The sequence below is a fragment of the Rhizomucor pusillus genome (assembly GCF_041956525.1).
Source record: "Rhizomucor pusillus strain CBS 183.67 unplaced genomic scaffold VTP01scaffold_13, whole genome shotgun sequence".
Lineage (NCBI taxonomy): Eukaryota > Fungi > Mucoromycota > Mucoromycetes > Mucorales > Lichtheimiaceae > Rhizomucor > Rhizomucor pusillus.
This window is the reverse complement of record NW_027192155.1, coordinates 297,924-325,198: the sequence shown is the minus strand read 5'-3', so window position 1 is coordinate 325,198 and position 27,275 is coordinate 297,924. Positions and strand designations below refer to the sequence as shown.

Genomic DNA, 27,275 nt, shown 5'->3' with positions numbered 1-27,275 from the left:
ACTGCGCGACCAGTTCGTGTCTTTTGTTCCTCCCGCTCATGTCACAAATTGTGCTTGATCCAAAGCGCTTTCACAAGCGTGCCCGTTTTCTGATCTCCCAGTGGACGGTAAGCTTAATTGATACTAAAGCGAACGGATTGTGCGATGATCAGACGCTTTCTGTTATCATTGTCGCATTCAACCGGGCTTCTCGTTCTTACAGTGGGACTAAGACACACTTGCGTAACGGTAGAGCGCAACAAATGCCGAGCTGTTTCAAAACGCTGATGCCATTCTGCTATTGATTGGTGACGATGATCAGGAGAATCCTTACAGAAAATCAGTCACTGCAGAGGTTGGTACCTGCGCATTTCGATCCTGCAAGCACAATCCTTCTCACAGCTGTCACTGTAGACCTGGTTGATTGGTGTACCAATGTTCCAGACTCTGATCTTGTTCACTCCTGAAAAGATCACTTTCCTATGCAGCGACAGAAAAGGTATTTACTCGCATTGATTATATGCAGCCAAAAGCGACAGTATATTAAAGCATCGCAATGAAGCCGATCTGGTGGAAAACTTGAAACAGGGTGAAAAACAAGTACCCATTGATATCATACGTCGAGGAAAGAATCTCGAAGCCAACGTTGATCTGTACATTCCTTTGGCGAAACAACTGGATGGAGTAAGTGTGATGTCGAAATCTGTAACGCAGCATATTCTGACCGTATTATTTCGATGTTGCAGAAAAAGGTCGGTTTTCTAGTCAAAGATAGACCTACTGGTAAAAATGTGGATGAATGGACCAAGGCTTTGGAGAAAAGCGGAAAGAAATACGAAGAAGTCGATATTGGTCCGGCTCTTTCGGCCTGCCTTGCAGTGAAGGACGAGGAAGAAGTGGTATGTATCACTCACTACAGTGCTAAGGACGTATAAGTAACCATTTTGCAGAGAACGATGCGCATTGCTGCAAAACTCAGCTCGAACGTTATGGCAAATTACTTTGTGCATGAAATGTCCGAGATTGTCGATGCAGAGAAGACAATCACCCACGAAAAGCTATCCGATCAAACAGAGAGACTCTTGGAAGATCCTAAATTTGCCAAGAAGATTCATGTTCCTTCAGAGGTACTCTAAAGATGCGCTCAAAGTGTGTTCAAATTACTAAAAGATAGCTTTAGGTTGATGATTTGGAGGATATTGACTGGTGCTACACGCCTATTGTTCAGAGTGGTGGTCAGTATGATTTGCGATCTTCAGCATTGTCGAACTCTGAAAACCTACATCCTGGAGTCATTCTTTGCTCGCTCGGTATTCGATACAAATACTACTGCTCAAACATTGCACGAACCTTTTTGATCGACCCGAACAAAACGCAAGAAAAGAACTATGAATTCTTGCTCGAGTTGCAAAACCGCGTTTTGAGCATCATTCGCGACGGGGTTAAAATAAAAGACGTTTACAATGAAGCTTTGAACTACATCAGAGCAAAGCGACCTGACTTGGAGAAACACTTTACCAAGAATATTGGATTTGCAATGGGTATCGAATTCCGCGAGTCAAGTTATGTATTGACACCGAAGAATGTACGAGAACTCAAGAACGGCATGGTGCTTAATCTTTCCCTTGGTTTCACCGACCTTGAAAACCCTCAGCCGACTGACAAGCGCAGCAAAACTTACGCTTTGTTGTTGATCGACTCTGTTCGTGTCACTACAGATACTCCTATTGTCTTGACGGATTGCAGCAAACGCCTTAACAAGATTTCGTTCTTCTTCGATCCGGAAAAAGAAGAGGAGGAAAAGGCTGTCAAGCCAACGAGAAGCACAAGGGAGACTACCGCAAAGAGCGCAATTTTGCGTAGCAAGTTTAGAAGTGAGGAGCAAGACGAAGATTCTCGAGAACAAAAGAGAAAGGAACATCAGAAGCAACTCCATGCACAGAAGCAGGCTGAAGGTCTTGCAAAGTATTCCGGTGCTGCTGGAAATGGACAGGACGAAAACAAACCAGTTTTCAAGAAATTTGAGAGTTATCGCTCTGAAGCAAAGCTGCCACATGAAGTCAAAAACTTGCAGGTATGAAAAATTGGATAAGGTGGAGGTCTATGGCAATACTCAAAGGTAATCGCTTTAGATTGTGGTAGATAAGAAACATGAATCAATTATTCTACCAATTTACGGTATGGCGGTGCCATTCCATATCTCTACCTTGAAGAATGCGAGCAAGAGCGATGAAGGTGATTTCGTCATGCTTCGTCTAAACTTTATAACCCCTGGTCAAGCAGGTGGCAAAAAGGAAGATTTGGTAAGTACAATGTGACATCGATACTGAAAAAATAATTATATTGACCACCGTCTCCACAGCCTTTCCATGACGCCAGTGCAACCTTCATTCGCGCCCTTACTTTCAGAAGCGCAGACACCCGTCGCATGGCAGAAATTTTCCGCAGCATAACTGACCTGAAGAAGGATGCTGCAAAGAAAGAAGCTGAGCGAAAAGAAATGGCTGATGTCGTCGAGCAAGACAACCTTATTCCCGTCAAGGGTCGTCGTCCGCACAGACTGGCCGATGTCTATGTTCGTCCTCAACTGGACGGCAAACGTCTGCCTGGCGAGCTTGAAATCCATCAGAACGGTCTCCGATACCAATCTATCAAATCAGACAACTCATTTAGTAAGTGCACGGCACTTTGTACGTGACCATCACTTTGCTGACAATGTTGGGGAAGATATATTGTTTAGCAACGTCAAACATCTGTTTTTCCAACCATGTGACTATGAATTGTTGGTCCTTATACATATTCATTTCAAGAACCCCGTCTTAATCGGCAAAAAGAAGATGAAAGTATGGATTAATGTTGCTTATCGTATCAATGCGCACACCGAGATCTGACATTCACTTTTGACAGGATATTCAATTCTATCGCGAGGCTTCAGATATACAATTCGATGAGACCGGAAACAGAAGACGACGACATATGTATGGAGATGAAGATGAATTGGAATCCGAACAGGAAGAACGTCGACGACGAGCAAACCTGAACAAGGAGTTCAAGACTTTTGCAGAAAAGATCGCTGAAGCAGCAAGTATCAAGCATAAATTATGAAGGAGGTCTGAGATCCTAACTTTGCAAAACTCCAGAGCGAAAACCGAATCGATGTTGACATTCCTTTCCGAGAGCTTGGTTTCAGCGGTGTACCGTTCCGATCCAATGTCCTTTTGCAACCCACGACTGATTGCCTTGTCCACCTATCCGATCCACCTTTCCTCGTGATCACACTAAGCGAGATTGAAATAGCCCATTTGGAACGTGTGCAATTCGGCCTCAAGAACTTTGATCTCGTATTCGTATTTAAAGACTTCCATCGCACTCCCATACAAATCAACACAATTCCCATGTCACAACTGGACAACGTTAAAGACTGGCTGGAGTAAGTATTAAATCAAGACAATAATGGTATATGGTAATTAACAATTCATTTATAGTTCCGTCGAAGTTGCATTCACAGAGGGTCCAGTGAACTTGAACTGGAGCATGATCATGAAGACCGTCAATGAAGATCCTGCAGCTTTCTATAGAGAGGGTGGTTGGAACTTCCTTGGAGGTGGCGAAAATGTAAGTCGTCCAGAAGTTTTTATATTGAGATATGGCACTGATAGATTGTTTGTCAAATAGGCTGGAGAAGAATCATCCACAGAATCCGAATCTGGAAGCGAGTTTGAGATGGACGAAGATGATTTTGAAGACGAATCTAGCGAGGACGAAAGTGAATTTGAGGATGAAGCTTCCGATGAATCAATAGAAGAAGAAGAGCTTTCAGACTCTGGAGAAGACTGGGATGAATTGGAAGAAAAAGCTCGACGCGGTAAGTCCATGTTTTATGCCTAATAATCATACATCGTGATTCTCACATATATATCGAAAAAAAAACAGCTGACGAGAGAAAGAACAAGCGTTCGGCTGATGCAGTAGATGAGCGAAACAGAAAGAAATCCAGACGTTAAATTTGCATATTTTTATGGAATCGCTTACATTGATTTGTAAAAGATGAAACTCTTGCTCAATGTGTCATGTAATATTTTTTGGCTTTTATTTTTTCTCGTTGAAGGTTTGTGAGGTTATTCATTTCTTTGCGTGGTGATTCACTTCTTTGTTGACGATGATTCAATCACTCTCAAGAGTTGTCAAGTCCATTGTTTTGTAGACTCTAAGTGAGGTGCTACAATTGCTGGGCTGAGCGTTGTAGTCGCATGCGAGACGACGACATGTATTTACTAATGATCTGCATGGGGAACCGACAGCAATGATGTTCGAAATGAAGCGTCGAAATGTAGAGATCACGTGATCACTAGTCACGTGGCCTGAAAGTACAAATATCTATTCAAAATTGAAACTCAGAGACACTGTTACACCAGCAGAAGTGGAGAGTGCGTAAGAGGCGACCGCATAAACCGTCGAATGGGAATGCAAGGTTGCTTCACGCACACTGTAATGATGACACTTTTACAAGTTATCCCTGTCTGAACTCCCGGCCTCCTACGGGACGTCGAGGATGGTGTCGACGATATGGTTTAATATTCTGAACTCTCCTCTTTTGATAACTGTACATTGTAATATTTTTCGCAGTGCTATAGTAGTAGATAACTATCTTTTTTTCTATTGACCCCGGAAGAATCCGTGGCGAAAAATCGCAAGGGGGCGCTCCTTTGGATCTTTTCGATCTACCGGCACCACCACCCCCGTCCCAAAACCCTACCATCCATGTTGTCTGGAGAAAAATATGCTGGATGATATAAAAATAAATAGATATGCCCATGTTATATCGAGTGCTTATCCATCATCTTTCTTCTCTATGCTTGTTGGAAAGCTCTTAGCACTGTCGCTGTTTGGCGCCGCGAGCGTCAATGCCCAAATGACAAATACGACCATTTTGGGTATCTTGAATACGACGCAGTTGAGCCCTGCTACAAAATTCCTGCAGCTCTTGACGTCTTCTGAAGACTACAAGCCCATACTCGACCTGTTGTCGGACCCCGGCAACATTACAGTCTTTGTTCCATCCGACAAGGCGTTGGCGGAACTGCAGCAAAAGTATAACAGCAGCAGCAGCAATGGCACCAGGAGCAGTGGCGGTAGCCGCGGCAACGGCAGCAGTGACCAATCATCGAACCCAGAGGACAGTTCCCCTAATGGCATGGGTACTGCGGCGTATGCTATCTTGCCTGAAAACCTAAAGATGTTGCAGCAGAACAATGAATCATCGTCGTCCTCTGGTGGCGACAACAACAACAATAGCACCACCGGCGGCAGCAGCAGCAGCAGCAGCAACAGCACAAGCTCTAACAACACTGTTGCCCAGATTTTCAGCCACGGCCCATACAAGGAGTACGATATCTTGGATATCTTGTCTTACCATATCGTCAATGGCTCGTATATGCTGACTGACTTGAATCATTCATCTGTGCTGCATACTCTTTTGACAAACCAGACTCTTGACAAGAACGGTATCGGCATGCCTATCGTGGTTACAAACAATGGTACTGGTAACAGCAGCTCTTCTCAATCATCAAACAGTACTTCCTCTTCTTCTGAAGAAGGAGGAGGAGGAGGAGCAACAAGCAACAGCCAGGCTACTTCTGGCTCCTTTGTCATTTTGCAAGATCAAGGCAATAATAACTCGACTTCTGGTGGCAACTCCTCTTCCACCAACAGTACAGTCACCTACAAGGTCGGCAACGGTTGGGACTTTGCCAATGTCACGTTGCACGATATCCAAGCATTGAACGGCATCCTTCATGTTATCGATGATGGTACGTGGCAAATACTACTTTCCTCTGCTATTTCTGACCATCTTCAATCTCTTTAGTCCTGTTGCCTCCCAAGAACTTGACAGCGACTGCCAAGAACATCTCTCAAATATCGACATTGGCGCAGCTTGCTCAAAAGAACCAGACCATCACTGGCATGATCCAAAACGCTACTAACGTGAGTATATATTTTATGATATAAACAGGAAATTTTCGCTATCAGATACTAATGGTTTGTTGCAAAAAAAAAGATTACTATCTTTGCACCCAACAACGAAGCCTTGCAATCTGCCAATCTTCAAAGCAGCGTTCATGTCCTAGAAGCTCTGAGAGAAGCAGCTGCACCATCGCAGCAACAGCAAGAGCAGATTGAACAGACTGTCAAGGCTCACATTGTCCAGGGCGTCTACTATGCTGATAACTTGACCGAGCTCGCTACCTCCAACGGCACCTTGCCATCCTTGAACAGCACCCAGTTGAATTTCACCCAGGTGAATGCAACCACCCTGAAAGGTATAAAATAGTCATAATCTTTAGATGTGTGTCGTGCGAATCCAATGATAATACTCATATGTTGTCCTAGTCGATAACCAATCCACCATTGTCAAGCCTAATGTTTTACTTGACAATGGCGTGTTGCATATCATCGATCACGGTACGTTGAATAATATATTGGGTTTCAACTTGAAACGACTAACATAATTGCTTCTTTCCTTTTCATTAGTGTTGCCGCCTCCGCAGCAACAGCAAGGTACCGGTCAGCAACAAGAAGGCACAGGTGGAGACCAGAACCAAGGCCAAGAAGGCCAATCAAGTGGTGGCGGTACTCAGCAAGGCGGTAATGGCGAGCAAGATCAGCCGCAAGAAGGTGGTCAAGAAGGCATCGCCCAGTAAACATCTCAGATATTCTATGTTCATAGTGTGTAAATTTTTTCCTCTGTGTATAAAGTTTGACAAATAATTAGTAGCAGTATGCAGTTTTCACGAATCGGAATATGTTGATCAAAGCAGATAATATTTGCTGCAGGGCAAACAAAACTGTATTTTCTTTGCAGAGTATATGTACAAAACAGTTTACTGGTTGGTGAAGTTGGCCTTTCGCTTTTCGGCAAAGGCTCCCATGCCTTCAATTTGGTCAGCCTGTAAATGGTCAGAGAGCGCACATTTGAGTAACTCAGTTGATTAGTTTCATGTTATGGATATGATTTCTTACAGTGCCAAAGAGAGCTTGGAAGAGGATACGCTCCCATCGAAGACCAGCAGACAAAGGAACTTCGAAGGCTGTAGAAAAAAAAATGAAGATGAGCAACCTAACGGTCAAGCAGCAAACTCAGGATCTTACATTTGTTGATGAGCTCCTTAGCCATCTGGACGGAGGGTTGGCTCATGCTGGCAATGATTTCACCGGTCTTGACAGCTTCGTTGACAAGCTCACCAGGAGGGACAACCTTGCTAACAAGACCTACAACGCTGCCGGTAAGATGACCGTTAAATATTCCATTATTGTTTCCTAGAACGTACCAAGGTTCAAGGCTTCAGTGGCATTCAAGTTTACGGAGCCGGTCAAAACCATCTCCATAGCCTTGGACTTGCCAACTGCCTTGACAAGACGCTGAGTACCACCGGCACCTAGAGCGCGCAAAAGTGTGTGAGTTGCAATGTAAAAGCAGCAGCCTACATTATCCTTTACCTGGGATGACACCCAACTTGATTTCGGGTTGGCCAAAGACAGCCTTTTCGCCAGCGTAGATGATCTATGAAGTGTATAAAGATGCGGCATTAGTTTCTAGCTTGTTCTGCATGTTACACCAAAAAGGCCTTACATCACACATCATGGCAAGCTCGCAGCCGCCTCCAAGCTAAATTCCATGTGTCAGCAGAAATTTCTCAACTTGTAAAAGTTTAGAAGAGCTTACAGCGTAGCCGTTGACAGCGGCGATAATGGGCTTTCTGATCTCGGTCATCTTTGCCCAATGGCCCAAGAAATCGGTCTTGTAAGTCTCAATGAACTTGTTGCTCTTCATTTCCTTGATATCAGCACCAGCTATCGTGGAAAAAAAATATAAAAGAGCATTGAGAGAGTATGATCTTGACAGAACATTACGTTGAACACGTTACCTGCAAAGGCCTTTTCAGAGCCGGTGATGACGATAGCACCAATGTTGCTATCGGCATCGTAGCCACGAAGAGCTTCGTTGACTTCGGTGAACAAGTCGTTGCACAAGGCGTTCAAGGCCTTGGGACGGTTCAGAGTGATAAGACCGACCTTACCGCGGGTCTCGGTGAGGATGTGCTGGTAGCTGCCAGCAGCACCAGCAGCAGCGGCCTCTGGTTGGTTTGACGACGCGTCAAAAAGGATAACCATCCAATGACAAATATCACGGTAACTTACGGCGCAGAATAGAGGATGTGTTGAAGTGGCGGACAGCCTTTTGAGCAGACAAGGGCTTGGTGATGGAGGTGCTGATCAGGTTCTTGAACATTGTGTAGAAACGCGGGAAGAAAGGAAGAGAGCCAACAACAACGTGGGGTACGGGGTGCCTCGGTATTACTCGGTCGGTCGGTCGGGGTCTTCTTCTGGTGGGGACACTCGCTGTAAATATAAAAGACTCAACATACCGCTCATTCTCTCGTATTTTTTTTTCTCGGGGAAGATTGCGCTTTATACACTCTTATCCCAGGTGGAAGTAGACTCCACTTTCTCTCACATTGTTTCCGTCTTGGCTCATATACGGGTTACTCACTTTTAGCCGTACATCTTGGTTATACACCCGACAAGACAGGGTTGCATTTCCGACGAATTCATATGGTCGTGGGAAAGTTACCCTTTGAAACGTACTATGGTATTCTATCCCCATCGTCCGTTCTATATGTTGCCAGCAGCAACGCTAGCGTCTGTTACCATGGCTACTGTTTCTATATTCAATGCCGCCAATTTCGTATGCTACTGTAGTTCCACATCAGCGTGAATGTAATTCAATGGTTATCTACATACAATTCGATCTTCTTTTTGCGTAATAAATTCTGTTACTGAGCAAGAGGAACCTAAAACAAGCTGCTGTATGCAGTCTACTGATTTATTCCGTAGAGACAGTATACGATGCGAATGATCCAGGTCTATTTACTCTCTATCTCCAACAAAGTCTAGCTGAAGAAATGCATATATGCTAAAAATTGAGTTACAACCAGTCAGTCTATCTATCCAATATTCCCAGCAACAGCGGCAGAGCGACGTGGCATCTTTCTTACCTAGGACAAGAGTGCCTGCTCCAGTGATAGTACCGATCATGTATTGCAAAATTTGCAGTTTGATACCTTCCATTTGTCTCTTGAGCGCCAAGATCTCATTTTCAATTTTATCGTCTGTTTTGCGTAATCTTTCGTGCTGCTCGATCGTCTCATCACGGATTCGTCCCTTCTCCAGGTTCAGGTCTAGCCGGACACCCGCTTGACTTCTCGTGATTTCCTCGTGCAGCGTTTTGCGAAGTTTCTCTATTTCAGCTTTCAGGCGTTCATTTGCACTCTTCACTTCTGCAACGTCATGGCGTTCCATTTGTTGGATATCTGATTTGAGTTTTGCAAAGTCTTCCTTGTATTGTCGAATCGTCTTAAGAAAAAATATCGCGGTTATTGCCAATTTAATCCATCACTTGTCTATTTTTCTCTGCATACCCGCTCTTGCTCTGCTTTGCTCACTAGATCGTTCGTCGCATTCGTAGTGCTTTAACTGTATCGTTACCATCGAGCAGCAGTATCGAGCTGTAAGCATGCGTGCCTTACCTTTCCTCTACAACATCATCTAGCGCTTCTATCACCGCTCGAGATTGTCTAGCCGAAAAGCCCTCCTTTTCGAGCAGTTGTGCGAATCGCTCGGGATCAAAATATGGAATTGCGTTTTGTATCCGTTGTCGCTGTGCCCTGGCCCGTTCCTCGGCCGTTGACTGAAGCGATCGTCGTGCAATGCATTGCGTTGTGCGAGCAGCAGAGATGCCTAACAAAATAGCCGCCCATTTAGCTCCCCAGATGGAAAGACACGTTTGGCACCATCAAGTATATTATTTGACCTTTGACTTTTAATCGAGCCCATCGGCTAATAACATTATGTACAGGAAGCGCCATGATTAAGTTTTGGTGTGAGGGAATAAAAGTTGTTGCAGAGAAATTAGAGGGCAGCAGCAGCAGCTGACATACACCAATTATTTGTGGGTATAGTCGCTCACACTCAGAGGGAATCTGTGGAGTGGTTCTTCGACGTTTTGTCCGAGATGTTTCGTGTCCTTGATATTGGATACATCCTAAGGCTGTTGTCTTCGGCAGCATCCGCGCCGCCGCCGCCACTTCGGTAGCTAGCATCATTCTCTTCATCAAAGTCTTCGTCGGGAACTTGCGTGTATGGGTTGTTAGGGAACGGCCGGAATTTATATCCAATGAAGACATAGAAAAGCAATGTTGCCACTTCGTCTACAGCCTCTCCAAGCCAAGTGACATACTTGAACGAGAGAGATGCTTGTAAAAGCTGTACGATGATGCGAGTAACGTAAATGTAAACCAAGGTTACTATGTAGAACGAAGACCATAGCTTGTACTTGTTTAAAATATCCACTTCTGTGAAAATGTTTCTGTCAGAATGCCTGCTGCTACACCTGAAGAAAAAAAAAGAGTACCTTTTCCATCTGCAGCAGATGCAGTTCCTAGATGTTTTCGCGTCTGCAATATGGTCCACAAGATAACGGCGCAACCCGCAAGGTCAATGAGAGGTAGTAGCGTAGTCTAAAGAGATACACTGTAAGCATACCGACTTGGTAGAAATCTACGCATTCACAACTACACACCCAGAATGACTTATCCGTTGATCCGAGTGCTGCCTCGTTGCCGATGGCCGATGCAATATTTGCCAACACTTGCAATGGAACGACGACTGAAATTACTCTTTTGTCCTTTGTAGACAGGAACGGCTTGATAAACATCCACCCAGAAGCCAGCAATACTGTTTACAGATGGGTTAGTATCTTTTGAACTCACTGATGTCAAGTATGTGCTACTTGCCTATGATAAGGATACTCAAGATTCCTTTCAAGCTATACAATACATGTTAGATGATTATAGATATAATGAATTAGCACTGAATATACCTTGCAAAGATATAAAAGCCTATTCTCCATCCTTCAGTAAGGACTCCAATCTTTGTGTAATAGAATTTGGCCTAAGCTGCAGGGTTAGCTACGAGACTTTTCGTATTTTTCTTTCGCTAGCGTACTGATTGCAATGCCTTGTTGACGAATACACAAACAACGAGAATAAGCCTAACATGATCACATTAATTGGACCTTGAAACGCGATCAGTTGTCGGCAACGTACATGAACCAGTGTGCGCGGAATACTCTTGTATCTTTTCGTAACAGCAAAAGTCGAAGCCAATACAATGCTGCTAGTAAGTATGCCAGTGCTGATACGCCGTAAACTATCGACAGCGGCGTATCGCCTGCAGACAAATGGTTGTTTCCTGGATTTATTTCTTCGATCGACAGCTGGGTGGAGAGAATTGGATCAATAACCCGGTAATATCGTACATCATCCGAACTTACGCGGAAGGACATAGTAGAGCGCTGTTTACAATTGACGAATAGAACTTGCCAAAGCCCTGCCTCTGTTGGCCCCACTGTCATGGAAGTCTGCCATCTAGATTTTGTATCAAAAAGTGGGAACTGGTACTCCAATTATGCGTACAGCACGTACGTGGTTTCGTCGATAGGAATTTCCTTGATAATACTTGATCCGTCATCTACTTCGTCTTTTACGTAGCTGTAGTCCAAGAAACACGTGTGGACCAGGCTCCTCTCGTCATCGTCGTCGTTTTCCTCTGGTGACTCGTCTCGGGCTACGCCGCCGGTTTCTTCAATTATGCTATGACGGCCTTTTCGGATATAGAACGCGACAACGCCCGGTTCTTTGGGATCGGATAACTAAGAGGGACACTCGTGTTAATCTCTCTCATTGAACCCTTTTCTTTCAACTCGGTTGGCATCAACTTGCTTGGAAATCTTTAAGATCGATGGAGAGTTGTCCGCCAGATAGAAAGCCAAACGACGCTACTGGCAGGACTTTGCGATCGTCTTTCTCTAGCACGAGTTCTGGACGAAGTGCGCTAACCAAGCAACAACAACTTGATATCAATAGCAGCAATAACAACGATATTGGTGCCTTTTTCATGGTTCGACTAGTCGAAAAAGGGAAATCAGGTCTACTTTATTCGGCAGGTCTTCGGACAGCCAGTTCGGAGCTTAGCCAGTTCGGAATAACAGTTGTACCGTTCAGCCAGTTCAGCAACAAGTTTACATTCTAAATTCTTGAAAAAGGACTCACTCGAGAGTGGCTATGCTTTCTCGCGCAACGGCAGCAGCAATCTGATAGCTCAGGAAGATGGCAAGAGTTATAATGCAAGATACTACTGTGGTCAATCTAGAGCATACAGGAATAACTGGGGCAGAACACCAGATAATCGTGTGAGACAAAGAGAAACTATCGCTAAAGGATGCCCGGCATACATCAGGGCGTTTGTGCCAAGACGCAACTACAGGAAATTCCAGCACATCCCTGATTATCGAAACAAATGGATTCACAATCAACATAGCCACAAACCCTTGAAAGGGTTCGAACTGGCAGCTTTTCCACAACATTGCAAGCTTGATAAGCAACAAAGCATCCTTGCCACGCTCACAAGGCTCAGACTCCCACTAGAACCGCTGTTAACGTGCTCAACAATATGGCAGAAGGACCAAACTTAGTTCATACAAAAACCATAGCCAATGCGCGCGCTCGTCTCAACCGATCGTTGAATGAAGGAGAAAACGCAGACACTATCCAACCTCCATAGAAACTTCAAGAAAGAGATTACTTCGTCATGCCCCTTGCTGCACCGACTGGACGCTTGAGTCATCTGTTCTTCAGCCATATGCAAGCAGAACAAGAAACAGTAAGATGTCCCGAGACGCTAATTGACTCTACATACAACACAAACCTTTCCAAGTTTCCTATGGTTAGCGCTGTAGGCATTGGCAATTTGGCAAACGAGGATAATTCCTTGGCATCGCTCCAGATTGCTATGGCGTGGATGGAAAATGAATCATACGACTCGTACCCTCTGGTTCCTGCAAACTTTAAAGTCTTACATTTACAACAAGCATCATGTAAAACCAAAAGTCATAACGACTGACAGATCGCATTGATGAAGGCAGCAGACGACGACTGTTATTCCGAACCGGCTAAGCTCCCGATCTGGCTGTCCGTAAACCTGCCGTACTATATTTTGAGATTTGCGCTGACGAGATTTTTAATTTTATTGAGACAATTTAAGCCTTTCTTTTGAGATACCACATGAGACGATCACAAACTGTGTTTGAGAACATCTTTGAGGCTGATACAGCTGTTACTATACCATATATACCCAGTTTATTCACTGCAAGAGTCCGGAAGTACCTCCTTTGCGGAATGTTTGCGAGGAAGAAGACGAGAAGAGGCAGGGGATCGAAGAAAGCGGCCCCAACACTACACTCATGACAATCGATGATATGGAGCCGGAGGAAAAGCAAATTTCAGTTACGGAACCAAGCGCTCCTCCAGAATCGAGCAAAGACGCGAAAATAGAAAAATCAAAGGAGGGATAATCACGACAGTCATATAACAAGAATTCATCTCAGCAAACAGGCTAAATCATCGCGTTGCTGCAGGAAGAAGGCCTATCGGTTATCGACGCGGCACAGAGGAGTGTATTCCTCAAAGTACTGCATATAAGCTGCGAAAAGAATGGAATGAGAGTGATGGATAATGTGTGGGATCCACCACAGTGCATCTGTCCTATAAGGTTTATCCAAAGCATTTCAAAGTTTACTTGTAATAAATTGTTGTTACTGTATCATTGATTCACTAAATATACCCATATAGATTAAATCATAGCAGACAATACAAGCAAGCATACCAAGAAGTGAACGAATGCCATCGAAATCGATCGACCCCATCTATCAATAAGCTATTCAAAATTGCACCATTGGAAGCCATGAAATGTATGCAAGATCCTTGGCAAGATCTGAAAACTGAGGCCATATAATATTGCTTGAACTCGAGCATTTTCCAAAAGTATAACGCAGAAGTCGAGAGTGGCGGAGATTCTCCGGCAGATTGTTGTAGGTGAACAATCTAGGTGGAAGTGAAGCACAACTGCTAAATGCGACAGGCATGACTCCTGGGAATTTCTAATAAATAACTTTTATATTAAATTACTCTCATCATCGATCGTGTTTTCCTTAACTCTTTCTCTTATACTTATTCAAGAAGCATGTTTACCTTTGTATCTGTTGTAGCTTATATTTTAACCAATTTTTTAGAAGTCACGTATTCAGCACAACACCATCATTTGAAGTCCGCGTCATATCCTACTCTTTCCAGCCAACCTTTGATGTTCATAACTAGCGCTTCAGCATCAGACACCTGTTTCCATTCCGGGTGGAATGGGCGCTTGTGCTCTGTGGTTTCTTGCAGAGACGAGTGGAAGAGATGGCTCTAGCTGGAGTCAGATGAATCTGAGTTCTTCTATAAGAATAAGAGTTGATTCATCAAGTCTCTTCGACAGTGCGGCGTGAGTAACCATCACGACTGCTGCCTGCTGCGCTAAGAAAACGAATAAGTATCCTGTCTTCTTCGATAGCTATCTCGCAAAAATACATGAATGCGAGAGTCGAGCAGACGATCAGTATCTAGGCTAAAGTATTCACGAAGTCAGAATGCTACGTTGCGTCCAATAAAAAAGCTAAAATCACCAGATCCTGGGGATCGAACTTTTTTTTTTCTTCCTCTTTGTTGTGTGCAAGTGGTTACGATCTAGGCAGTACTTTTATTTGCATTGCATGGTATTGCTCCAGACTGAAAAGATCGGGACGGCTTCATAAAAGAAGGTATGCTAGCAAGTATAGATTGTGTTATACATACAAATGATGCTTTCGGAGGTTTTCGCTAGCCGTGATGCCGCTTTTTACGTGAGAGTCCGGTGTGTTCTGCCAATTTTCTTTTGTTTGGAAAATTATCTCTTTGCGGGCTTGGTACGCAAGGTGGGAGGTCTAACGTTTCGTCGATAGTATTATGCTCGCCGACGCCGAACAGATCTCTGGCTGAGAGCTCTGCGGTACTGGTTTGCTCTTCGACCAACTTGATACATTGCCGTATCACTTCCTTGAAATGCGAGAGATATATGGACATCTATTATACCGGTACACATATAAATAACATGACACTTGTTCCTTTTACCTTTGCTTTCCAAACAAGTGTCAACACTCTCGGTATAGTCGTTGAAAAACCGGCCATAGTGGCTGGCAGCATTAAAGATTCAGTTCTGCTGATACGACAAGCATAGCCGGCTGGGCAATCCAGAAAGAGCAACCTAATTCCTGGTCCTTGTTCATTCGTCAGTTACTACCGGCGGTCAGATACTTCAATGTTCATCTATACCTCCATGCAGAAACGCTACAATGGACAATTTTTGATGTAAGTTCTTTTCTTGAGCAGTTTTGCACAGATCTAACAACATATCCTTCTGCATTTTTGGAAGTTTAAGACTCCCTTCCTTGATGGTCTTCGTGCCTTTTTCGTCTGTCTGTGTCTTTGCTGTCTCTCCACAAGCGACTTCTAATTGCCCTTTCCTGATTATTACGTCTGCTCTTCTGCCCATTTTTCTTCTCGCCAGCTTTTCCAATCCAGGCGTCATTCTAGTGGCATTTTTCCTGATGGCCGACGTGGTACTCGATGACTCTCCTCTATAGGCACGATATATATGTAAGGAATCTAACTCACTGTAAAATGCGCTTTAGTCATACCTTACGGCTTCAACTCCATCCACATAATACATGCAATAATCGATTATCTGCTTCCACACATTGTCATAAAACCTCTCCAAATGCTCCATTTCGAAAGTCTTGCTTTCATATTCGACAAGCCTAATCTCTACAAGTTAGTGACAAACCCACTTCTTAGCAACGCATCATACTTAACAGATTGTCTGCCACACGGCGTACCCAATCCATATCAAAGTCTCGCTCTGCATCGTATTCACTTGGAAGCCAATCCCATGCATCGCGAACGGCCATGCGTAATTCTTTGACATTTTTTCTATAGATAATATCAATTAATATTATGCATCAATCCAATATTACTCGCGAGGCATTATACCACCCGACCGACAGTCAGCAGGAAGTCAACAAGTCGCGAAGGTGGTTTCGGTAGAGACTTCTTGTTGAAATTACGAATCTCCTCAAGCTCTTCTTGAGTGAAAATGTTATTGACATGGTAGACGGGATCGTCAGGATCAATTATAAAAGATTGCGCTAAACTGAAATGGACCTTCAGCATCATGCAATCATTTTGAACTCTAACTTAGATACTCACTGCTCAAACTCGCATCGTTTTCCGAAATCGTAAAGTTGATCTTCAACGTATCGCTTTGAAGACTGAAGCTTCCATTTTTTCAAGTTATCCATGCTTTGAAAGCTCTTTTCAAATTGCTTCTTAAAATTATCCCCATGAACGCTCGAGTCCGTCGCAGTATCCATGCTCATGCTGGTTTCATCTGTATAAATATACGTCCTTCATTGATAAGTTTCTCTTCCATATCATTATAACAAGTATCTTGTCCTAACCTCCAATGTTCTGCAATTGATCTGGCTCATAGTTTCCTGTATCTACATATCAGTTGGTAAGAGCATAAAGTTGTCCGATTATCTCGGTAAACTTTCGAGTACCATTTTCCAGCAGTCTCTCATCGGTGCTTTTAGCTACTTCCACGCGACATTTCTGTATCGTTTGGGTATCATGATATGCAGCTTCCAGACTGCTCATAGTGGTCCAGTACTTTACGGCCTCAACCTTTTTCAAATGCTATGTAGCATGTGAGTAGATGAATAAGAAGATACTCTGGTTTCCTCTTACAGGATAGTCTTGTCTCCATTCGCTGTTTGCCCAAGCGCGTAACTGGTTCTTCTCTGCATTGCTGGATTCTGGCCACTTTCGGATCTTGTCAATGACATCGCGAAAGTTTGCTTCACCCGCTGCTCTATCCATATATTCAGCTTTGTCAAAGAACTCCACTATAGAGAATGTTCTCCATGTTCGCTGCACATATGATATGAGTGACATGCTCGAGGATACTAGTATTGGTCGTCGGTATGGAAGATGCATGATTTATCAGTTTCCTCCGCAGGCATTTAATTTTCCCAACAAAGGATGATAAAGATCCAGTTATCTCATTAATCCTAGCGTGTTGGTTGCCTATTTATGTCATCTTTAGGATCGATCTATACGAGAGGTATACACTAGCTGAAGAATATCACCCTTTTATACATTTTTCCATCAAAATCAATTCCAAATATAACAATGAAAAGCTGCGGGGATTTGGTCATCTTGTTCTAAAAAAATGATCTGATCGTCTCTTCAAATATTGAATAACAAACATTCTTTCTAGCATATAATACGACTATGCTCAGATACCGATATAACTGACAAGAGCCTTTACATATTTTACTCTGTCTACATACATATCAACCCGAGAGAGCATCACAATACTAGGAGGCAACTACGTATATGATCCAGGATAAAATTCTCCGTATGATGTTTAAGTATCCAGGCATGGACTATATATCGTATTGGGCCATGGCATACGCCGGAAAGCAGATTTCTTGTTTGGGGGATTTATGTGACGAATGAAGCACGCATGTCAGGCGATCGAGGATAGGCAGAGCAAAGGAAAATTTGCAATATCCATTCCTCTTTGCTGTTGTCCAAAATAGAATCAAGTAGTTTCCAATAATCTTTTCCGCCTTCAGGCGCGAATTTGAATATCAAAAACCAGACAGACTTATATACTTTGTTTACTACAACAGCGAAAAAAGGGAAAACCACAATGTAATAAGCAGAAAAGAGAGTAATGTAAAATACAAGATATATATAGGATATTTAGAAGCGTTCAGCATGCGGTTGTGCACTGTAATGCGAAGGATCAGGCATCGGCATGGGAGTGAACTGTTGCTGAGGAGGCGTAGGAGTGGTCTGGTAAGGCGGTTCCGGAGATGGCTGGCGATGGATATCATCGAATGGCGATTGTTCAGGTTGCACTGCGTACTGGCCATGCTGCTGCTGCAGATAGCCGTGGTTGTGAGGATCGTACTGAGCTGCTGGGTCCTGATATCCATGGTTGTGTGGATCGTAAGGAGCAGCGGGGTCGTAGTGGGTAGTAGCAGCACCAGCCGCGGGAGGATCGTACCGTGATTCGAACAGCGATGCGCCAGCATGGTGGGCCTGCGGAGGGCTGTGCAGAGGACGTGCTTGTTCGAAGGATTGCGGACGCATGCCACCCAAATCTTCACCTTCGTCGTGTTCATAATACGATGTAGGTCGGTATCCACCGCGTCTCTCCACATCTCCCCATTCGTCTTCTTCCTCTTCCTGCTGCTGTTGCATCTGAAGCACAGCCTGCTTGTTCATTTCATGTTGCTTCAAGTTCTTTTGGATCATTTGCTTCTCGCTGAAGAAAATGATGAGCGTGCATAGCAAGGATAAGAGCCACAAGATGCACGTTGACCATGATAAACCTGCACCTGCCTTGGCGCATGTACACTGGAGACCAATGTCAGATATGTGTATCCATTTTTCACTTGAATGCCTTCTTTTTTTCTCACCTGACTGGACCATGAGCTAGTATAATCGTCTCCGTATGATTTCTGCAAGTCCGAGTCAAGGTTGCAGTGATCCGGGTTGTTGGCATGTACAGTCATCGCAATACCGGCGGTGCACCAGAAACCGGTGTAGAACCCAGTAAAGATCAAGCTAGTACGCGGCTTCAAGAAGAACTTGCCAAAGTGCCGAAACTTGCCCTTGGACTCGTACAGCCACGGAAACAGCACCATGCATACCGGGATAACGATGCTTGCGAGACCCACAAATAATGTATAGTTTGGACCTGGTTGGCTTGCACCCTGCAAACAATAGTAAGTTATATTTACTCGACCCAGCTTTCCGTAAGTATACTTGCATAATACTTGTTTTCGGCTGCTATGATTGGCGCCACGACACATATCGTGAGAAACGTGCCGAGTACTTGCAATATGTGCAGTGCGCTCTTTATCAGGTTCACGCTCGGCATTCCAGCCGGCAGTGAAATTGGAACGTCCAAGTTCAGATTTTTTGGCATGAGTTAAGAGTGGAAGAGGAACGGAAGAAAGGCACCCAGGTGAGGCTTTGTAGCGTGTGTGCCTGAAGCCGCCGCCGCCTGGCTCTTTGCGGGTCCGAAAGTTACTTGGCATCGGTCTTGTGAACCAAACTGTCAAGAAGACCTTCCCCTTTTTTGTACGATACTACAGAAGCAACGTCTTGGGCTATAAATAGTCTGCTTTGGAGACGCTGCACAGACGACTTTTCACGGATTACACGAGCGTACTCTTCTTTCTAAACGAGGTTGTCTCGGATACGCGACAGTAATCGACGAAAGAGTAGTAGATCGGACAGAACCGAGCATTGTTGCAGTCAACAGGAGCTGCTCCCACATCCGTTTAGATCTGGAGTAGAATCGAAGAAGATCGTTTTTAAATGGAGTGTCGAGTTGCATTGTAGGATTGTTTCAGAAACTCACTCAGCAAGCGTCGCTTGATCCAGCTACGGAAAACCGGAACGGTTATTGACTGCGAACCATAAAGAGAAAGCCGACTGCACGGGAGGGTGGGGATGGGAACGACAACAGGAAATTTAGATTTGGTGTGGACGATCGCTTCTTATACAGACAACAGCCATGTTTGTATCCACGGTGATAGGGACGATTGGGGCTACTATTGCGACGATTTTTTGAAAGTTGATGCGTCTCCGGCTATTACAGATTTGGAAACAACACGTCAGTGATGCCAAGAGTTCCGAGCCGGAGAAGCCGAGTTGGGGAAACACCGACGACATGGTTGCGCCACACTCTCCAGTGGCGTCTTCTTCCCACCACCACTACCCAGACATATCATCCTCAAGACAAGTGGCTTCTACATACCTAGTGTTCTCGCCCAAATTTTCGACTGTTTAATGTAGCGATCCATTTGTTGATTGAGTATATAAATAGTCCGCATCAATTCGTGTTATAAATTGTGTTATCCAAATTAGCGTATAAGCAGATCTGCAGGAGCTAATAAAGTTTGTATCATATTATCTGAATTGATCCTGCCAAAGAAAAAGCAGTGATCGAACAAGAGTATTTGCAGCTCGTAACATCAGATATAGTGCTGATATTCCTAGCAAAGATCTTGCTTCTTGTTCCAGAAAGTTAGAAAAAACCACGCAGTCTTTGCTGCAAATAAAAAGCGGCGCTTGAACGGGTTCCATTTGGGAGATCAAGCATGCTGCTGCTGCTGGTGTTGCTTAAACGCTTGTTTCGGAGCACCTTTTCTCTCTCTTCTTTTTTTTTTCTTTTCCAAAAGGGTCCTTCCATCTGGATATAGTCGACCGCCGACGTCTCTCTGTCTCTCCTTTCTTACCTTTACCACTTTCTTGTGTCTTATCGGTTAGTCATGTCCGGTTCGTACGCGTGTCTGCTGCTGCTGCTGCTACTGCTGCTATTCTCCTCGTCGGTTCATTCGCAATCGACCTTTGAACGCGGGGAACGTATCCCGTTGCTATACAACAAAATCTTCTCGCATCGCACACTACTGCCTTACAGCTACGCTTCGTTGCCATTCATATGCCCTCCATACACCGAAGAGGACTGGAGCCACAAGTCCCGAATGTCAAGTTGGCTTGCTGTTGATCAGGATTGGTTTGGCGATTACCCCATCTTGAGTGACTATAAGGTTAAAAAAATTGATTGACCACGCTGTTTGAAATACTTAACGCTCTTGGTGGGTTTAGGTAGCGGCTCTCGAGGACGTCGATTGCCATGTTCTCTGTACGAGGATGTGGTCCGTTGACGATGCAAAAAAAGCAAAGGATCTAATATTAGACGACTACCAAGTGGATTGGTAAGGACATGATGGCTTGATTGTTCAAGAAGGGGGGTTGGCTCTGATATAAAGTGGTTTGTATCGGGGCAGGTGGTTAGATGGTCTGCCTGGCGCAACCGCATCGTATACAAACGAGGTCGACACGCGTGCATACAGAGTAGGGTTTCCATTGGGACAGGTCAAGGTATATTCCTTTAAAGTATTGCAGAAACGTGGCAAAGATCACTCAACTCTAAAAAATCTCTTTTTTTAGAAAAATGATCAGACATTCATCAACAATCATGTCACGTTCAATCTATTGTACACTCCAAGTTCCAAAGACAGCAATCGCATACAGATTGTCGGCTTTGAAGTGTATCCAGATTCGTACGTTTTGTGTATATTTCAAATATCGCATGAATGAGGACGGAAGGACTGAAAATTTAGAAACACTGCAGCGTCGCCAACGGTCACTGCACGCATACTTCCATAGACTATGCCATGCAAGAGGTAGTCGAAGAACCGAGATCAATTACGTTTACATATTCTGTTCGATGGAAAGAGGTAGAAAAAAATAAGCACGTGAACATTGGGCTGATTTAGGGGCGCTGCTAAACGCTGCATGTACCTATTAGGCTAAGCAGCCACAACCCGAAACACGATGGAACATGTACATAATTCCACCCCAGCCTGAAGCTCACTTTTACAGCATCATCAACAGTATCATCACGTGTCTAATTTTATGCCTAGTCGTCGCGGTTATACTTTTAAAAACGTCAAAGAGAGAACACGACGAAACCGAATTCAAGGTAGGCTGCCAGCGAAGGAACTGGTTGTGAGCGACAACAGTTTCTAATCCCGGATATAAAGATACACGACGATTTTGAGGATGTGATTGGCTGGCGGTTAATACATCGGGATGTCTTTCGGCGCCCTATTTACGGTGGACTACTTGCGCCTATCATCGGATCAGGAGTTCAGCTATTGATTACAGTGCTAGTAACATTTGGTAAGGAAAGCATCGGCCGCAGAATGAAAGGCATAGGCTAACGATCGGATTTTTTTTTCAATCAATTAGCTTCCGTCTTGACAGGCCATTCACATCCAGCGCGTGTCAAGGACCTCTTGGTCTTTTCGGCATGTGTGTTCACGCTAGCCTCGTAAGTTTCTCTCGCGGCTGCTGGCCATATCCTACAGAAAATCTGATGTGGCCGTTGTAGATTGGTAGGAGGGTACTACAGTGCACGAATTTACAAAGTATTTAGAGGGAAATCATGGACTTTGAATGCCATCTTGGTAAGGGAACTGGGGCATCCCATTTTTACTTCAATGTGACTAACGAATATATTGCTATTGATACTGAACAGACATCGACGCTGATTCCATCCATTATATGTACCACCATTGTGGTGCAAAACATATTTTTATGGTGGAAGAAATCCTCCCTGACCATCTCCTTTAGAGGATGTTTGACCCTGTCGCTGCTGTATTTATTTGCGCTCGTACCACTTACGTTTATTGGCGCGTTTATTGGCGAGCAACGGGAGCGGATAGAGCACCCGGTCCGTCCAACGCAGATGCCGCGTTACATACCAAGCAAACGGTGGTACCAACGCTACGCCGTAAGGTGAGGAGATTGCCTATGTTAGAATTCACCTTGTTACCTAACCTTGTATTACATAAATCTACAGCGTTGGATTGGGCGGTGTCATCCCGTTCGCGGTCATATTTGTCGATTTGGATGAACTTTTGCAGACCATGTGGCAAAATGATCTTTACCTGTCAATATCGTATGCATCGATGGCGTGCCTGACGTACGCTATATCCGTGTCAGCCATCACAGTTGCATTGATTTTCTTCCAGCTGTGCAGCGAGGTAACGTGCACGAAGCGGAATCAGGTCGGTATGGGCTTTTTTCTAAATAAGAAAGCAAAACCTGATATAGGATTATCACTGGTGGTGGATGTCTTTTGGCATTGGAGGTTCTTCGTCGCTTTACATCTTCACGTGAGTGTTAGGAATGATGATAAACGAGCACAGATTATTGACAATGAGGACGGGGCTCTGTAGATACGCAATGTTTTGCTATTGGACGAAATTCGAAATCCACGGTTTAGTGGGAGGATTGGTGTATACGATGCATACTCTGCTGGGATGCACTTTACTGGGTCTGTGCACTGGAGCATTAGGCTTTTTGAGTGCATACGCCGTAGTAAAGAAGATATACGCTGCCGTAAAGGTATTCATCCAAATTTGGCAACCCTGATAACAAAAAGGGTTTGGGTCAGTTGCTAATCAGGGCGTCTAGGTTGATTGATCCCGCGGAATGCATCCGCGGATTGGAGGTAAAAAAAGCAATTCTTCGAGATGTGTGTCCTATCAAAAGGGCAGCAAATTCTTGAGGCCCGTTGTTGCGACCCCAAAGAGACAAGACGCACAACGCACACAGATACGACGCACGCGCTTCTTTCATTCTTATTCTTCTTCTTCCTTTCTTCTCTCCCTTTTTCTTTCCCCCTTTTTTCTGTTTTCTACTACTTTACTCGCCCTAACTACGCACATACATACACATACGCACACACGCTAGTCTCTGTTACCATGAACACCGATACCATTATTCATCGCCATGCATTGCCAACACCCACAGCATCACCTCCTCCACTTGACATGAGCCCCTGTTACGAAGAAAAGCCACAACAGCAACGCCCTCCTCGTCGTCCAAATTACATTTCATTATTTTACAAGCTTATTAAAACATATGACGGACGAGACAAAAGCATAAAAATAATCCAATATCTATTCAAGATACTTCTGCACCATAAACTCGCTGATGCAAAGCGATGGTCAGCGATGGTGAACCAGTTTTCAATGACTCGCAAGATCCTGCGGCTGGGTGTGTTCCTCGGGCCAGCACAGCAGCTGCAGAGTGCATCGAGCGTGTGGGAGACGATCGTACTACTCAACGAATGCTCGAACAACGTGGCTGACGACATTTACTGCTTATACAAAATGGGACTTGTGGGTCCGCGGCTTGGCAAGCGCGCCGAAGAGATTGCATACTACTGCTGGTTTGCAGCCATCTGCGTCGACCTCGAAGCAGCGTGGAAGAAATACCAGAAATCAAAAAGTCCTGTGGATTTAGCATCGGTGGGCAAGCTTTCGATGGACGGCATGTTCTGCGGTAAGGTTTTGAGATAACGATGAAACACGTGGACATGTTCAATTTATGAGAAGCGGGGATTGACGATTATTATTTTATATTATTATTCATCCAGCTTGCGATATTTGGCAACCGTCGTTTTCAAGTGGTGTCCAAGCATGGTCCGGGTTTTTCAGTGCAGTCTTGTCAAGTTACAAATTGTGGCATAAAATGTGCAATGAACAATCATGACATCCTCCTTGCTCTCCATTTGACTCTCTCTCTCTCTCTCTTCTTTTTTTTATTCCTTCTTCTTCCGTTTCGTTTTTGTGGCTACGAAGAAGGAGGAGGTATCGCTGCTGGATGGATGTTGTGATGCATAGGAGGAGGTGGAGGTGATTTCAATCGGATAGCGACGTTGCTCTAAAGAGAGTAATATTAAGATATGGAGTGTCGAAATGTGGCAAACAATTCGTCGTTTACCTCAATAGAAACGTGTTTAGGTCGTGCTAAATCGAGTCCCTCTGCAGAGAAATCCTTCCAGTTCTGCCAGTTGATAACGATCGGATTGGGCGGTGGAAACGAGTGTATAAACGACATGATCATGTAAACCAATCCCACTGTCAAGTTGAATGTGCCTGCGACAATGTTGAGAACGGACGGACTGAGTGATAAACATCCAAAGCTATACATTCTTGTCAATGTTTAAGGTAATTCAACTCCTCCCCGGTTTCGCACCACCATATATACATACAAGATGAACACCATGCTGCGGCCTCTGTAGACGGTGAGGAAACCAAAGTAGTCAATAACAATTTCAGATGGTTTTACTTCGCACACAACGAGCAGTGCAGCAATGATCCTAACACCGTTTTTGGTCAACAAAGATGCTTGTACTATTCAAATCTCTCGATTTCTCTCTCTCACCCTCCATATATACACATGACGATATCCGAGAAATCTGCCTGTATTGATTTCAAGACGCACGCTGCAATGACAAGTAAATAGAGGCAGATATTTAACCCGTTGAGAAATAAGCTCGCGATGTTCTCGACTTTGGTCCGTGAAGGTCTCCGCATTGTGCCTTTTTTTTCGTGTAGACAGAGCCGGGTATGTTTAAAAAACAGGAAGAAAGCGGAAAAAGAGTATTTTGTTTGAATTATATGACTACCAATGAATGACTGTATGTATGTACGTATGTATATGCGTTACGGGTTCAATGTTGACAAACGTGCTCGATTTGGTATGTGCTTTGTATACTGCAAGGAACAAGTCTTGCGTCACGCATGCATGCAAAAACGCATTGTAGTAGACTGGCAACGTCGTGAATGATCTTGTTCTATACGCTGAATGGGTGATGGCTTGCTACTTTTCATGAATCAAGAAGGTTGCACTTGCAACAGCTATAATGCTCAATGGTTATGAAATTTCTGTGTATATACAGAAAGGGCAGAGAGAACATGGACCGTCCGCGAATGATTCAGTTTTCGTGTCCATATTTGAACTCGATGCATGAATGCCCACACAGATGGCAACTGGATAAAGCTCACAACTGCATATACTCAAATACGCATGTGTCTATCGTCAAATATGCGTAAAGGGTGCAGAAGATTTTTCTCGTAAGCGCAGCCGCGAAATAGAAAAGAGAGGAACATGGTACTGGAGGAAATCCAAAAAATGGAAGTAAAAAAAACCGGATGATAATGTTGTTGCTGTTTGGATATGTAAAAGAAAAGAAAAAACTAAAGACAAAATGTGTCGGGTGACAGGTGCAGGTAAACGATAACAAAAATGGTTTACGTCTAAACTTAGTTGTTGACATTTCGCTGTTGCAGACCTTCCTTGTGCAGGTTGACAGAGCTGCCAGTAGGAGTACCGGCAATGATACCCTGGTAGTCGAGACGGTAGATCTTTGGTGGCAAGTTCTTGCCGAACTTGCGGTTGACATGGTTGGAGCAGAGCAGTGCAGAGATGAGGACGAAAAGGTGGACAGGGATCATGGAGAAGGCGACAATCCAGCATATGGTGAGTGCCTGCGTGGTGAATTGCTGATACTTGTATTTGCAGCCAGGCAAGAGCGTACGTGGGTAGCACTTGTTGGAACGCTCATGGAAATCAGTAAACGATTTGTATCCGCAGCAGTGAAGCTAATATAATCAGTCAGCCACATTGTCTTGTCACGATAGTCAAGTTTCCTTTTCTTACATTGGCCTGGATGCGTGCTCTGCCGTCAGAGGAGAGACCATAGTGCCATTGATACGAGAGTTTACCCTGTTTGGCGTCGCCCCGAATTTAATATTTAAAGCAGCGATCGAAACTTCCCTTTTTATTCGTCGTTGTTACCTCAATATTCCACTTGTTCTTTCGGTATGCTGTATAACCGATGGCCGCGATGAGACCAAAGCATACCCACAGGAATAAATTATAGAATGTCAACACTGCGCGGTTGTTGAGCATGATTCCAATGTAACCCAGCAACGATGTAAACAAACAAATGGCACCGGTTGCCGTGACAACTGGAAAGCAGATTGAGTCTTCTTTCTTTTTTCTGGTGCTGCTAATATAAATATCATTGACTTACGGTTGAGGATGGTGGGTTCGCCTACCATGACTACATCGGCGCGAAGATAGACTGGTAGTAGGGAGAGGCAGGGGGCATCAGTAAAAAAAGATCCCATCTTCTTTTTTTCGCACTTTGTAGAATATTCCAAGACTTACATTTAAAGAAAGTCAAAAGGATGAGAACCAAGATGCCGAGACCGTAGCAGAAAAGCTACATGTTGTGTCAATCGTTCGTAAATAAAATAAGAAAAGAATAGATGCAATGGTTTACCAAGGTGTTTGCGAAGAGGAGCCACCACTTGTGCATTGTCCAACGTTGCTTTTTCTTAATATTCGGATCAGGCTGATACCGTTTCATGACGTGCAGGCTGCCGGACTCGACGGAACTGCGTGATATGGAGCTGCCGAACGAATGGCGAGATTCAGACCTCATCCAGGGCAAGACTGGCTCTGGCAGGTCATCGTCTGATTCCCAAGGCGATCCAGGTTCGGACGAAATTCGCTGGCGAGCGGTTGTGTTGTGTGCCGGCAGAGGCAGGTGCTCGCTACTCATTATTATACGTTATATGTTGTAAGGGGTAAGCAGCAAAAATTCAAAATAAATAGAAAAAGAAACAAGAAAAAAAGGAAAGCAGCCGTAGCGGCAGATAATGCACGTTGCGCGAGGAGCAGAGGAGGAGGATGTGGGCCAAAACTTTTTTGAACCTGTCCATGTCATTTGGTGTGACAAGAGAGAAACGCGCGTTTTATTTTTAGCAACCCGTCGCCACATTTACCGCTGCTGCTGCAATCAAAGATGCA

The 27,275-nt window shown here is 44.3% G+C and overlaps 12 protein-coding genes across 12 annotated transcripts; 4 read left to right on the top strand and 8 right to left on the bottom strand.

The window, feature by feature from the left end:
- Positions 1-38: 38 nt before the first annotated feature.
- VTP01DRAFT_2511 (uncharacterized protein) lies at positions 39-3,983 on the top strand (the record flags this gene model as incomplete). The annotated part of the gene is made up of 15 exons (XM_069380981.1): positions 39-107; positions 233-334; positions 394-478; positions 542-663; positions 726-878; positions 930-1,106; positions 1,160-2,053; positions 2,112-2,282; positions 2,342-2,651; positions 2,707-2,822; positions 2,887-3,060; positions 3,120-3,409; positions 3,465-3,594; positions 3,655-3,844; positions 3,913-3,983. The coding sequence occupies 15 exons, from the start codon at positions 39-41 to the stop codon at positions 3,981-3,983; spliced, it is 3,054 nt and encodes a 1,017-aa protein (XP_069237287.1).
- Positions 3,984-4,831: 848 nt separating this feature from the next.
- VTP01DRAFT_2510 (uncharacterized protein) lies at positions 4,832-6,680 on the top strand (the record flags this gene model as incomplete). Its single annotated transcript, XM_069380980.1, has 5 exons — positions 4,832-5,789; positions 5,846-5,964; positions 6,038-6,299; positions 6,370-6,441; positions 6,511-6,680. The coding sequence occupies 5 exons, from the start codon at positions 4,832-4,834 to the stop codon at positions 6,678-6,680; spliced, it is 1,581 nt and encodes a 526-aa protein (XP_069237286.1).
- A 180-nt stretch (positions 6,681-6,860) lies between these two features.
- Positions 6,861-8,269, bottom strand: VTP01DRAFT_2509 (uncharacterized protein; the record flags this gene model as incomplete). Its single annotated transcript, XM_069380978.1, has 9 exons — positions 6,861-6,926; positions 7,000-7,067; positions 7,129-7,248; positions 7,308-7,415; positions 7,477-7,540; positions 7,610-7,645; positions 7,703-7,830; positions 7,905-8,114; positions 8,179-8,269. 9 exons carry the CDS (start codon positions 8,267-8,269, stop codon positions 6,861-6,863), a joined length of 891 nt encoding a protein of 296 aa, XP_069237285.1.
- Positions 8,270-8,930: 661 nt separating this feature from the next.
- Positions 8,931-9,905, bottom strand: VTP01DRAFT_2508 (uncharacterized protein; the record flags this gene model as incomplete). Its single annotated transcript, XM_069380977.1, has 5 exons — positions 8,931-8,953; positions 9,036-9,393; positions 9,459-9,507; positions 9,567-9,777; positions 9,851-9,905. 5 exons carry the CDS (start codon positions 9,903-9,905, stop codon positions 8,931-8,933), a joined length of 696 nt encoding a protein of 231 aa, XP_069237284.1.
- Positions 9,906-10,008: 103 nt separating this feature from the next.
- Positions 10,009-11,996, bottom strand: VTP01DRAFT_2507 (uncharacterized protein; the record flags this gene model as incomplete). Its single annotated transcript, XM_069380976.1, has 10 exons — positions 10,009-10,391; positions 10,451-10,556; positions 10,619-10,773; positions 10,833-10,864; positions 10,919-10,989; positions 11,044-11,089; positions 11,145-11,314; positions 11,372-11,465; positions 11,523-11,749; positions 11,820-11,996. The coding sequence occupies 10 exons, from the start codon at positions 11,994-11,996 to the stop codon at positions 10,009-10,011; spliced, it is 1,461 nt and encodes a 486-aa protein (XP_069237283.1).
- Positions 11,997-15,995: 3,999 nt separating this feature from the next.
- Positions 15,996-16,889, bottom strand: VTP01DRAFT_2506 (uncharacterized protein; the record flags this gene model as incomplete). The annotated part of the gene is made up of 5 exons (XM_069380975.1): positions 15,996-16,161; positions 16,218-16,398; positions 16,469-16,510; positions 16,571-16,706; positions 16,758-16,889. 5 exons carry the CDS (start codon positions 16,887-16,889, stop codon positions 15,996-15,998), a joined length of 657 nt encoding a protein of 218 aa, XP_069237282.1.
- Positions 16,890-17,780: 891 nt separating this feature from the next.
- VTP01DRAFT_2505 (uncharacterized protein) lies at positions 17,781-19,014 on the bottom strand (the record flags this gene model as incomplete). The annotated part of the gene is made up of 3 exons (XM_069380974.1): positions 17,781-18,440; positions 18,503-18,799; positions 18,856-19,014. 3 exons carry the CDS (start codon positions 19,012-19,014, stop codon positions 17,781-17,783), a joined length of 1,116 nt encoding a protein of 371 aa, XP_069237281.1.
- A 101-nt stretch (positions 19,015-19,115) lies between these two features.
- Positions 19,116-19,428, bottom strand: VTP01DRAFT_2504 (uncharacterized protein; the record flags this gene model as incomplete). The annotated part of the gene is made up of 2 exons (XM_069380973.1): positions 19,116-19,268; positions 19,327-19,428. The coding sequence occupies 2 exons, from the start codon at positions 19,426-19,428 to the stop codon at positions 19,116-19,118; spliced, it is 255 nt and encodes an 84-aa protein (XP_069237280.1).
- Positions 19,429-20,365: 937 nt separating this feature from the next.
- On the top strand, positions 20,366-23,090 carry VTP01DRAFT_2503 (uncharacterized protein; the record flags this gene model as incomplete). Its single annotated transcript, XM_069380972.1, has 14 exons — positions 20,366-20,644; positions 20,703-20,812; positions 20,885-20,978; positions 21,048-21,160; positions 21,232-21,337; positions 21,409-21,582; positions 21,644-21,782; positions 21,852-21,933; positions 21,994-22,069; positions 22,141-22,400; positions 22,465-22,648; positions 22,719-22,780; positions 22,844-23,012; positions 23,082-23,090. The coding sequence occupies 14 exons, from the start codon at positions 20,366-20,368 to the stop codon at positions 23,088-23,090; spliced, it is 1,857 nt and encodes a 618-aa protein (XP_069237279.1).
- Positions 23,091-23,140: 50 nt separating this feature from the next.
- Positions 23,141-24,164, top strand: VTP01DRAFT_2502 (uncharacterized protein; the record flags this gene model as incomplete). The annotated part of the gene is made up of 2 exons (XM_069380971.1): positions 23,141-23,954; positions 24,049-24,164. The coding sequence occupies 2 exons, from the start codon at positions 23,141-23,143 to the stop codon at positions 24,162-24,164; spliced, it is 930 nt and encodes a 309-aa protein (XP_069237278.1).
- An 81-nt stretch (positions 24,165-24,245) lies between these two features.
- On the bottom strand, positions 24,246-24,991 carry VTP01DRAFT_2501 (uncharacterized protein; the record flags this gene model as incomplete). Its single annotated transcript, XM_069380970.1, has 4 exons — positions 24,246-24,335; positions 24,396-24,597; positions 24,667-24,774; positions 24,840-24,991. The coding sequence occupies 4 exons, from the start codon at positions 24,989-24,991 to the stop codon at positions 24,246-24,248; spliced, it is 552 nt and encodes a 183-aa protein (XP_069237277.1).
- Positions 24,992-25,720: 729 nt separating this feature from the next.
- On the bottom strand, positions 25,721-27,027 carry VTP01DRAFT_2500 (uncharacterized protein; the record flags this gene model as incomplete). The annotated part of the gene is made up of 6 exons (XM_069380969.1): positions 25,721-26,059; positions 26,118-26,183; positions 26,256-26,428; positions 26,494-26,544; positions 26,631-26,685; positions 26,746-27,027. The coding sequence occupies 6 exons, from the start codon at positions 27,025-27,027 to the stop codon at positions 25,721-25,723; spliced, it is 966 nt and encodes a 321-aa protein (XP_069237276.1).
- Between the last annotated feature and the right edge of the window lie 248 nt (positions 27,028-27,275).